This window comes from Gracilinanus agilis, chromosome 2 (genome assembly GCF_016433145.1).
Source record: "Gracilinanus agilis isolate LMUSP501 chromosome 2, AgileGrace, whole genome shotgun sequence".
Lineage (NCBI taxonomy): Eukaryota > Metazoa > Chordata > Mammalia > Didelphimorphia > Didelphidae > Gracilinanus > Gracilinanus agilis.
Window position 1 is genome coordinate 610,292,248 of NC_058131.1, and position 12,806 is coordinate 610,305,053.

General features: G+C 42.2%; 1 protein-coding gene across 1 annotated transcript in view; it reads right to left on the reverse strand.

The window, feature by feature from the left end:
* Positions 1-6,154, reverse strand: part of ALPK3 (alpha kinase 3) — a 46,685-nt gene extending 40,531 nt beyond the window's left edge. Inside the window, exon 1 of the mRNA XM_044660162.1 lies at positions 6,012-6,154. Within this exon, the coding sequence (XP_044516097.1) occupies positions 6,012-6,154 (143 nt within the window). The remainder of the gene's footprint in view (positions 1-6,011) is intronic.
* Between the last annotated feature and the right edge of the window lie 6,652 nt (positions 6,155-12,806).

A 12,806-nucleotide genomic window follows, 5' to 3' on the forward strand; every position in this document is an offset into this window, starting at 1 on the left:
ACAATTACCTAATCCTCTCCAGACATTCATCTAAATTTCTTTTTTAATCATCCTTTATCTCCACTCCCACTGGCTACTACTACCATCAGGCTTTTATCTCTCCCTAACAAGACTCAAGCAGCCACAACTTTAATGTCCAACAAGGATCAGGCTAAACTTTGATTTGATAAACACCACCATCATGTCATTCTCTTCTTAGCACGGTGGCTGTCTTTTGCCCCTAAATTCCTCTTCCTGACTTTTCAGGACCTCTGTGATCTGGTGCCATACTGATCTAACCTCATTTCCCATAACTCTTCAAAATGTGCCTATGCTCTAGCCAGACAGATCTCCATCCTACATCAAGAACATCTGCTTATTCCCACCTCCACATCTTTATGCCTCACTCCTTTCTCTTTTCTTCTTGTTCAGAGCCTACACCAACTTCCAGGACTAGCTCCAGTGTATCTAGTGTTGGCCACCGAGTGAGTACTCTGTACATATTTCTGTATTGACTGAATGAACAGGAGGACCAGAAAATTGTACTACTCGGGCTTAGCAGCAAGCCAGGGACAGAATGTGAAGTCATTCACTTGGGTAGTGGCTTCTACTGTCAAAAATAAAAGAGGGAAGGAGGAGGATGTCTCCCTGGTACAAAGGAAGCAACTGAACTGTAAAGGGAGGAGTAAGTAACCAGAGACTGATACTCACTTCAAGCTTGACTCTTAGCCCTAAGCATTCAGAAATCCATTCTAGAGAGGTCATGTATGCAGGGTGGCCTGGGACACAAGGAGTGAGGTCCAGGAACTCAGGTGATCCCTCTGTCTATGGCCATCTCCATCCTGTCCCACTTGGCACCTGCTCTCTTTAATCCTGCTCCCAAGCCCCAAGTAACATTTGCTTCATCCTGACTCTTCCACCTTCATTTTATGGGATATAATAGGATCACAGGACTGGAAGAGGCTTAAGAGATGATCTAGTCAGATTCCCTCCATTTTACAGATAAAAAAACTGTGGCCCAGAGCAATAAATGGCTCGCCGTAGATCATAGAGACCTCATGGGGAGTAGAGTCACAATTCAGTCTAGGTCCTCTAATTCCAAATCCAGGTTGTCATTTTTTCCTACCACACCACACTTAGGAAGTAAGAGCTGGTATCTGTACCTCTAGTGTTGTCAGGCTATGACCCACAGCTAGATTTATATTTTCATCTACATGTAGGGCAACCTAATGATTAACTATAATTAATGAATAACTGTATATGTCTGCTGGATTATTGAAATATAATAACTAAAATTTATTATAGTGTTTTAAGATTTTCAAAGAGCTTTACATATGTTAACCTTCACTGGAGCCTCACAACAATCCTTTGAGGTAAGTGCCATCCTTGTTATCATTTTACAGATGAGGAAACTAAGACTGAGAGAGATCCAGTGACTTGTCCTACAGTTAGTGTCTGAGACAGAATTTGAACTCAGGTCTTTTAAGTCTAACATTCTGGCCACTGCAACTCTGTGACAACAGAGAAGTGCTCTCTGGTTGACTTTTAGGAACATACTCTGAGGTTGTTGTGTACCTAGAAACCATAGAAACACTATGGCAGAAAGAGACAGATTCTGCACCCTAGTCAAAGGTTCTGATAATCTCTCCTTCCGTCCCCTGTGGCTCTTGTATGCTTGAATCCAGCCTTGGTCTCTCCTCTGGTTCCCAGAGGCAGCCCATCCCCAGAATAGCCAGTGGGAGTCATTCTTTGCTAAGCCCCAAGAGTTCCAAGAATGGCCATAAAGAGAAAAATGCAGTCGGCTGACAGTGAGGACAGAGAACTAGGACCAAGTCAGCCTGCCAGCCGTGGCTCTAGGATTCTCAGCGTTCTTGTAAAGACAATCAACTCAGATGTTCCATTACCTGACAACAGCCGGACCCCTTAGCTAGGACGGGGGACTGCGTCAGCAAATGTCCTCAGATAGACTCTTGGGTAAGAGCCTTCCCTCTCTTTTCCCTTATCCCCATCCCCCACAGCAAAGGCAAAAGCCTCCTACTCCCTCTGAAAGGAGCAACCTCTTACATAATAACCCAGCCCATGCAAACCCTGGGTCAAACTCTTCCCGGGGTCAGAGCCTTCTCAGACTCCTCACCTGAGTGTCACACAACTGGACCTGTGGGGAAAAGATGAACTATTCCTTGAGTTTAGTATTTGGCTTACCTAAACCAGAGATTCTTAATCTGGAGTCCAGATTTCAATTTCAAGAGATCCGTGAACTTGGATGGAAAAGAAACCACACCTCTATTTTCATTAAACCTTGGTTTCCGTTATAATCCTAGATATTGTCTTTTTTTGTGTATTTGAAAATATTATTCTACGAAGGGCTACATAGGCTTCACCAGACTGCCAAATAGGATCCATGAGATAAAAAGAGGTTAAGAACTCCCGATCTAAAGCTTCCCATTTCCTAGGTATCCACAGCATCCGAAGGTTCCTGATATTTTCCAGACCGAGCCCTTGATATTTTCCATGCCTGTCATTGCCCTTAGGACAACTGGAGGTTAAATAGGCAGGAAATGGAGGCTGGACAAAAGCCCTGGGTGACAGACCTGAGCTACAGAAGTCTCTTTGGAGAGATGATGGACTTGGGGTGCAGAATGAGACATAAATTTCTGAACATGGCCAATGAAGGAAGTTATTTTGCTTGATTATATATATACCGTTATAAGGGTTTTGTTTTTCTTTTTTTTTTAACTGAGGTACTTGGGAGAGCGAAAAAATTAAATTTTATTTTAAATGATTAAATATTTTTAAAAAGGAAAAGGTTCTCTAAGGCTCAGAGTGCTCATACTCCAAGTTCAGGATATGATGATCAACTTTAAAAAGTTCTCTTTAAAGAACCTCCTATCAAGATCTGCAGGAACTGTTGCAGAGCGAAATAAGCCAACTGGGAGAACATTGACACAGTCACAGAAACATTGGATGATGATGATCTGTGAAAACTTGGCTACTCTCAGCAATGCAATGATCTGGGACAATTCTGAAAGACTTTTGACAGGGAATGTCATCCACCTCCAGAGAAAAGACAGTTGAGAGTCATCTTTCACATCAGCAAATTTATGGTTTTATTTTGGGGTTTTGGTTATGAATGGGTTTGCTCTTACAACAATGATCAATATGGAAGTGTGTTTTGCATGACAATAAAAAATAAAATAAAGTTTCCTATCTCTGAATCCCAAACCCCAGTGGCCAAGCCACTATGAATCCCTCGTGGGACTGTTAGAGTCCTCCAGATTCCCTCTTCTGCCCAGTTGTTACAAACACAGTGTCTTATACAGTTAGACATTCGATATTTACTCACTGAATGACTGACTAATGACTAGCTCAGACTGACCAGTTATTCTGCTACTACATAGGCTATTGCCTCTCTTTATAATCTGATATTCCCTTTTGTAGAACTAATAAAATTTTAAAAAGGAAAGAAAGAAAGACAGAAAGACAGAAAGACAGAAAGACAGAAAGAAAGAAAGAAAGAAAGAAAGAAAGAAAGAAAGAAAGAAAGAAAGAAAGAAAGAAAGAAAGAAAGAAAGAAAGAAAGAAAGAAAGGTAGACTGATATTCCTTCTTCTTTCCCTTACCTCTTCTACTGTTTCTAGTCTGAGTTTATAATCTGTCCTATATTACAGGTGGTGCTGTGTGGATAGAGGTGTAAAACCTGGAATCAGGGAGACCTGAGTTCAAATATTTTCTCAGATACTTACTAGCCGTGTGATCCTGGGTAAGTCACTTGACCTATCTGATTCAGGTCTCAGTCTCCATATCTGTAAATATGGACTTACCACTAAGGTTTGTTTTGATGATCCAATAAGATAAATGATGCAAAATGCTCTGCAAATCTTAAAGTACTATATAAATACTAGCTATTGTTATTGTTATTGTTATTGTTATTATTTATCCCTCTGTTCACTTTTCTCACTGGCACCAGCAAAAGCCACAGCGTCTAGCCAGAACACAGACAGGTCACCAGGACAAGAATGTCAGGCTCTGGGTTTGCAACACAGCCAGCTCCATCAGGGTCTGTAACAAGCATCCAAATTTAACTCCAGTTTTTCCTGAAAGCCGGCAGGCCAGAGGGAGGGGGTAGTTTGTCTTGGCAGGCAGGGCTCAGTCATATCTAACTTAGTCCCAAACACCAACTCTCAGCCCTGTGCTCTGACATGTGACACCATTCGTCAGGTTTTGTACAGAAACTGGTTCCGGTTACATCTGAACTTCTCCAGCGCCAAGGTCAATACTACTGATCCAGTCAAATGGGAAACACGCTGGACTTTTTCTTGAATGTCCTTGTTGCCCAGAACCTGCTCTCTTGTTCTGTTTTCAGAGGACAATATGTCCTGAGATAGTTTCCTAGTTGTGGGGTCTCCTGTACAGTCCACCTGGTCTCCTAAGCCTAGGATGGGTCCAATTCCAAAGTCAAAACAGCTCATTCAACATCCAATATATGTTCCTTTTGAAAAAGCTACTCTAGAGCTGGGGGAGAAGGGGATCTTTTTAGAGGAGACACACGCTTCTGGATCTGGATCATGCTGTGTGTTGCTGTCTATTTCTGTCTGTAGGTCTTTCCACCTGCATAGGTATTAGTGTATTTCTTAGACTTTTCACTGAAGTCTCTCTTGGTGCAGCTGCTCCAGCTAAACAGCCCATAATATCCCAAGAATTGATTCCATTCAAAAGACTGGGGGATTATGGGAGGAGGGAAGCAGAAAGGCTGGTCAGGAGGACCTCTCTCTCCCTTCCCCTCCACATGAAGTAAACCAGAGCTGTTTTTAACAGAGCAATGAATCCTCCCTCCCCCAAAGGGGAGCCCCAGTCCTGGCCCCTCGTCGCCCCATGAGCCAGGGGCTACTCCTTTCTTTAATCCTAAATTTTGCCCCAGGATCCTACAGCAGATCTGAGGGTGTCTCCTGTCTCAAGAAGGTTTCTCTTTCCTTGAAAAGGTACCCAGACAAAACAAGAGCAGCCTAGCCTGAGTGAAGGTTCCCTGTGAGAAGTTATACTAAGAAACCCAAGTCTTGTCCTCCCATATTCAGATGCTCATCCCTTTGGTTGATCTGCCTCACTCAACAGAAGCGATTCTCTCCACCCCCACCCCCACCCCTTCCTGTATTTTCAGCCCTCTCCCCTTGCCAGTCAGTAAAAATTGACTATCGAGAGCCCACTCCTTTCACCTTAGTGTGAATGGCAGTCAGGGCTGATTTGTCTCCCCGAGCCTTATCTCTGTGGAATGAAGGGCTTTGGATCTTGGCTAAAGGAATTTGAGGCACCAAGCTCCAAGCCTTCCAGCCCCTCCCCTGAAATCATTCTAATGAAAGCTCCCCACCCCGCCTCTCTCTCCCAATGCTAGGAATTATTTTCACGGATACCTAAGGGCCTAAATACTAGGATCTAGGAGCTATTGGGGGGCCCTTTCGAACCCTTCTGGAACCCTAGGGGCTGCGCACAGCGGATTCTGGTAGCCTGGTTCTAAAGCCCAGCAAGCTACCAAAGTCCTTCTATGAAATGGGCTAATTTAGTGCCTTTCCCCTGTCTTCTACCCCTCCCTTTCCCTCCCGGACTTCCCCAGACTGAAATCATATGCCTTTTGACAGAAAGAAAACCCCAAATCCCAGCTCTGCACCCCGGGGCGCCAACACCTTACAAGTTTCTACTACTCAATTCTTTTAACTCCTCTCTTGCTTTCCTTTTCTCGTTCTTTCCCCGGGAGAGGGGAGATGTAATAGTTACCAACCTCTCTGCCACCCTCACCCCTCCCTTTCCAATCTCTCCCCTAAACAGCCCCAGTCCCACTCAGCACCCAAAGGTTCTCCTGGAGCAAACTGTCCCTTCCTCTTACTCCCGCCCCGATAAACCCCGCCCTACCCGCCAGCGACCGTGAATCCCTCCTCGGGACAGCCCGGGCCTGCCAACCGGGGAACCCTGCCCCCACCCCCTCCTCCGTCCCAGCCGCCCCCCACCCCACACTACCCTGCGCCCAAAGGCCTCGGCTCGCACCTGATCTCGGGCCTCACGCTGAGCAGGTAGTTGCGGCTGGCCGGGCTGGGGTTCCATACGGGCCCGTCGTCCTCGCCGTCCGTACCCACCCCACCCCGGAGGCCGGAGCTCCACACGCGGCTCGGAGGCCTGTGGGACCCCATCGTGGCTCTCCGACGGTTCTGGTTCTAGCTCCGGCTCCGGACGGCTCCCTCCTCTCTGCCCTGCCCTGCCCTGCCCTGCCCCGCCCTGCCCAGTGTCCGCGCCTGCAGCCCCTGCCCAGCCCCTGTCCCGCTCCAGGCCGGCCAAATGACGCTCTCACCCCTATTTATAGCCCCGTGGGCTCCCGTCACCTGCCGCTGTCCCTCCCCCTCCCGGCCCCAGCCTGGGCCCCGCGTAAAAAAGACCGAGCTGCCCAGAGAAACTTCAGTCTAGAGATCTGGGGGTGCCTCCTGTCTGCACAAATCAAGGGACAGGGATCCTGGAGTGGGAACCCCCGACCACCCCCCACCCTCTTCCCTTTCCTCCTTTCACTGCCTTCCTCCTCACTGCCTTCCTCAGCTCATTTCCCTCTGCCCACCCTTGCCCATTCTGGACCACCACCACCACCCCGACACTGCCAGCAAGCCGGGAACAGAAAGAGGCCCCAGGGCGGGGGCCCTTTTCTCCACTTGAGAGCTGGTTCACACTCCCTACTCTTTAACCCAGTTGGGCCCATCAGTCTCAGTGTCCTGCCTTATTACTTATGTAGTTTGTCACTCCAGCTGGGCCAAAAGCTCTTGGGGAAAGAGTCCAACGTCTTGTCCGAAGTCTCTAGTACAAATTCCTAGAAACAAATGTATGTGGAATGAGTGAGCCCAGCCTGCCACCCAATTCGCCTTCAGACTCAGCTTTCAGGAAAGAAGCTATCTCCCAGAAAAACTTCATTTAGCCAGCCACTCCTCCATTCATCCATCCATCCATCCATCCATCCATCCATCCATCCATCCAACACTTACTGATTCTATCTGTACAAAAGGGATACAAGATACAAAGATACAAGATACAAAGATACCCAGAGATACAAGATACAAAGCTCTCAAGGAGCTCACAGTCCAGATGTGAAAGAAAAGAAGTCATATAGCTTTGAGGTTTGCAAAATCACTTTTCTCAGAGCAATCCTGTAAGATCAGTGGTATAGTATTGTCTATTTTACAGACAAGGAGGCTGAGGCTCCCAGAGGTGAAGTGGCTTGCTTATAGCCATGTGTCTAGGCAGCATTTGAATCCAGGTCTCCCAACTTAAGCTCTAACACCCTTGAGACTATACCAGCTTGCCTTTCGAAGAGAAAATAAGATGTGTATACAAATAATTTTAATACAGGAAAATGTAATTTGAATAGCACAAATAAAGGGTTGTAGAAATTCAGAAGAGGAAGAGATCATTTCTGACTGGGAGAATCAGGGAAAACTTGTGTGTGAGTTGAGTTGTGAAGGATGAGTAAAATTTCTTCAAAGAGCAGGGGGTCCAAAGATATTCCAGGCAAAGGAATTGATAAAATGAGAAAAGAGAGATAGGAGAAAGCACAAGGTGGGCTTAAGGAGATAACTGGTAGTACAATTTGGCAATAGTATGATACTCAAGTGGGAAGTGATGCAATGCACTTTAGGGAAGGGGAGTTGGGAATAGACTTTGGAGAGCTTTGGCCTGCCAGGTGAAGTAGTTTGGACTTTATCCCAAAAGCTATTAAGGGTTTTGTTTTTGTTTTTTGAGGAGCACAGTTATTTATTACTTGTTTATTTGGGCATATATTTGGCGGTTTGGGTTTTTATAAGGTTTTTCACTTAGAACAATAAATAATATGGAAACATGTTTTGCATGACAATACATTTATAAGCCAGACTGGATTGTCTGCCAGCTCCAGGAGTGGGGAGGGAAGAAGGAAGGCAGACAATTTGGATCATATAACCTCAGGAAATTTATGTGGAAATTTGTTATTAAAATAAAAATAAGTTAAAAAACAAAAATAAAATAAAAGGAGCATGGTTATATAAGCAAGGAAGTAACTTAAGTTCTAGAAACTGTGATTTAGAATTCTGTAGTGGTAAATATTATGTAATATTATAAAATTTAAGAACTAACCTCTCTCCCCAAAACACTCCAAAACACTGCTTTAGGAAGAGTAACCTGGTGGTGGTTTGAAGGATGGATTTGACTAGAAAAAGACAGGGGATTAAGAAACTACTCTAATAGTCCAAAAATGGATGAATGAATGAATGAATGACCATTTATTAAGCACCTACAATATGCAAAGCACTTTTCTAAGCATGAAGGGAAACAGTTCCTGCTCTCAAAGGTCTCCCAGATAGAAATGCCCAATGGTCCTTGGGGTGCTGTGGTGAAATATACAGTAAAGCAGCATCTTCTGTGTCATTTCCATTGATAAAGTCCTGTCTGTTTCTCTTGAACCATTTGATAGTGCCAAGAATTTTGGTGTGGAAAATTGTCCTTTTTGGGTCTTCCATCATTTTGACTGCTGAGGGGACAGAGGTTCCTTAAAAGCAGATCTCAGGTCAATATCTTCAATAGGATTGCTTCCCAGAAACAATAGTGGCTTCCAGGACAGGGCTGCAAGCTAGAGCAAGGGGCTAGAGAGCTGCCACTGCTGCTGCTATTCAAGGCTTCTTGCCTCCTGGTGGTAGTTGGTTTGAGCAGTTGTTTTCTCATTTGTAAAATGAAAATATTTTTCTTACAGGGCTATTGTAAGACCAAAAAGAGAGAATATAAGTTAATGTATTCTGTAAACCTTAAAAGGGCTACATAAATTGGATCTGCTTTTATTTTCATTTTTTAAAAATTTAAATTACCTGATACATTGCCCATGTACCCACATAGGATCCATTCAGGCAAACTCTCCTTTTCCCCATCAATGAGGTTATTTTTGACTTTGTGTATTCAGTTTTTAGAAAACCCTTATTTTCTGTATTAGTAACAACACAAAAGATAGAAGGGCAAGGGTTAGGCAAACAGGGTTAAGTGACTTGCCCAGGGTTACACAGCTAGGAAGTGTCTGAGATCAGATTCGAACCCAGATTCTCATGAGTCCAAGCCTGGCACTCTATTCACTGTACCACCTAGCTAGCCTCAGAATTTCATTTTTGAGAGCTTCCCATCTCTTCTAGACCTTTTTCCCTCTAATACATAAATGATCTCCAATTTTTTCAATATGAAGAATATCTGGGATAAGAACTCCTTCCTCCAAAGCAGATTAACAAGCTGTGTATAGCTTAATAGATAAGTTCTAGGAAGTTGCTTGAGGTTCAGCGAGTGGCATGCCCATCACGGCCATGGTTACCATTATCCATTCCATTTTTAGAAAACATCAGAAGAGATTTGAACCACATCTTCCTGCCTTCAAGCCCAATACTATTCCATAAGGACTACAGAAGGAAGAAACTACCAAATGGTGAATTGCACACTGAGACAAGGCAGAGCATTTAGTTATGACGAGTACATAACCTCAGGATGCTTAGTCCAGTCAAGAGATAAATAATAATAATAATAATAGCTAGTATTTATATAATGTCTACAATGTGCCAGGCACTGTGCTAAGCACTTTACGACTATTATCTCATTTGATCCCCACAACAACCCTGGGGAGGTAGGTGCTATTATTATTCCCGTTATATAATTGAGGAAACTGAGGTAAATACAGATTAAGTGACTTGTCCAAGGTCACACAGTTAAGGAAGTGTTTGAGGCCAAATCTAAGCTCAAATCTTCTTGACCCCAGTCCCTGCATTTTATCCACTATATCACCAACTGCTTTGATAGTGAGCATTTTTATAGCTCTTACTATGTGTGAACCATTAAAGTGTTTTACAAATATTATCTCATTTTATTCCCATAACAACCTTGTGAGGTAGGTGCTATTATTATCCTCTTTTAGCAGTTGAGGAAACTGAGGCAAATAGTGCTTAAGTGACTTGCCTACAGTCACATAGCTAGTGTCTGAAGCCAGATTTAAATATCTGTCCTTTCTGACTCTGCATCCAGTGCTCTATCCACTGTGGTACCGAGACTCAAAGTCCAGCAACTTCCTTTTTTACTTACAAATTAAGTGATCATGACTCTTTATGCCATTTTGAAGAGGGGGGCTATAATATCTAACCGTTTTCCCCTCAATTTATACTTCTGACTTTCTGACCAGCCACTGAGGATATAAAAAATATAGAGGTCATTCCTGCATTCGGGAGGAAGATGGAGCATAATAAATGACTATAATAAGATCCTTTCTACCACTAACATTTTGGGATGCTATCTAAGTTCTATGCCTGACTCTCTCTTCCTGTTACTTGTTATCTTCCAATCACAGACCCAGCTGTGCCTTTATCATTACTATAATACCTCTGGGGCTGTAATCATAATGGAAGCATTTGGAAAATTCCTCCCCTACAGCTAATTATAAAATGGTAGAAACAACAACTAGCAGTCTCTAGATTCAACAATAATCTGAGGCTGCTCAGAGTCTGGCAGACATTTTTCACCCTTAAACATTCTCAGGGCCTTGTTTATATTGAATAAGCAGAGGAAAGGATGAAAAGTTTATACCCATTGTTTCCCAGATTATTATATTCATTGTTACTATCTAGTTGAACTTTCAGTGACATTCAGGCTGGTCATCAATGGTATAAAAACTGACTATCCATCAAAACAGCTAGATTAACATCTTAGCCCATCAGTGACTGTGGTTAAAAGGAGATTGAATAGTTTCTTTTCTCTAGTATGAATTCTAATTTGGGGACAACTTGTACAGAAAAAAATTACTTTGTCATAAATTGTATTTTTTAAATTAAAATAAAAAATAAAATAAATTTTAATTTTAAATAAAATTTTTTTAATTTTTAAAATTTAAAATTTTTAAATTCTTAATGGTTAAATTTTTAAATTGTTTAAAATTTAAAATTGTTAAAATTTTTAATTTTTAAATTGTTAAAATTTAAATTTTAAATTGTTAAAATTTAAATTTTAAATTGTTAAAATTTAAATTTTAAATTGTTAAAATTTAAATTTTAAATTGATAAATTGTTAAAATTTAAAATTTAAAAATTTGAATTAAAATTTTAAATTTGTGCCAGGCACAAATATGGCTCTTAGGCCATCCAATAGTTTCTTCTTATTCTAACCAAATTGATTTGTTTTTTTAGGAGTTTTTAAATTTTTATGGCATCAAAATTATTCAGTTTCTCTTTTATAGATACTTCTATCTCTAGTTTAATTAAGAATTCTCCCCCAATCAATTGTAAAAGGTCCTTTCCTTTAGTCTCTTCTATTAAAAAAATGACGTAGCCCTTTATAGTTAGGTTGCGTATCCATTTGGAGCTTATTGTGTTGTATGGTATAAATTGCTAGTCTATATCAAATTTCTACCCAATTATAAATATGGCTCATTTAAGGAAAGCCCTTTTATCTGGTTTTCAACTTAACATTGCAAAGCAAAGAGGTGCCTTTGATGAGAGCTGCCAAGATTGTAACCAGTCGTCCTGTGTCTTTTTTATTAAAGCCTTGACTTCCAGCCACAAAATTAAAAGGAAAAAAAAAAATCTAAGTAACAGAAATCCAAAGGGAACTCAAAAGCAGAGGATGTTTACATTAGTTCACATCTATGATTTACATATTTTAAACAAATTGTAAACAGTGTAGAGTTTGTGGTTTTGCATGTAATTTTTTTATGCATTTGTTTAGTTAAATGTTTTTGTTGATACTTGTGGTCACTGGTTACTAAGTATATAATTAAAAAAAAAAAAACTTACTTTCCATCCTAAAATCAATGCTGTATATTGGTTCCAAGGCAAAAAAGCAATACAAGCTCTGCAATGGGAGTTAAGTAAATTGCCCAGGGTCACACAGCTAAGAAACATCTGAAACCAAATTTGAACCCAGAACCTCCGCCTCTAGGTCTGGTTCTCAATCACTAGGCCCTTTGTCTTAGAACTGATATTAAGGGAGAAGGTAAGGGTTTTTTGGTTGTTTTTTTGTTTTTTTGTTTTTTTTTGGTTTGTTTGTTTGTTTGTTTGTTTTTTAAACCCATGTACTTCGGTGTATTGTCTCACAGGTGGAAGATTGGTAAGGGTGGGCAATGGGGGTCAAGTGACTTGCCCAGGGTCACACAGCTGGGAAGTGGCTGAGGCCGGGTTTGAACCTAGGACCTCCTGTCTCTAGGCCTGACTCTCACTCCACTGAGCTACCCAGCTGCCCCTGTTTGTTTTTTTAATGCATTAAAAGTACAGAAATGGGGCAGCAAGTGGTTCACTCAGTATATAGAGAGCCAGCCCTGGAGACAGGAGATCCTGGGTTTAAATTTGGCTTCAGACATTTTTTTAGCTGTATGACCCTGGGCAAGTCATTTAACCCCCATTACCTCGCCCTTACTGCTCTTCTGCCTTGGAACCAATCCATTGTATTGATTCTAAGATGGAAGGTGAGGGTTTTTTTTGTTGTTATTTTTAAGCAAAGAGAATGCCCTGCACTTTGTACAGACTACCTCAGCTTTCTGGTGGAGGCATTCTCTTCAAAGCAGCCCAGGGGTCTGGTCATTTTCCAACAATTGTCTATTTCGGAGACTTAGTCCACAGAGAGGCTCCTTTTTTAGGGTCCAAAGGGTGCTACCTCTAGACAGGACATAGGCTGTCTGTTAGGAAACCTTCCCTGGGTGTATGTGCATGCCCCAATTCCCTTCAGATCATAGTTAAGTCTATCTCTCTCACATCAGGATCATCCAGTAATCTTCTGGCTCCTGTAACCAAGCTGGACTGTTAAGCCTCTCCAGACTAGGAG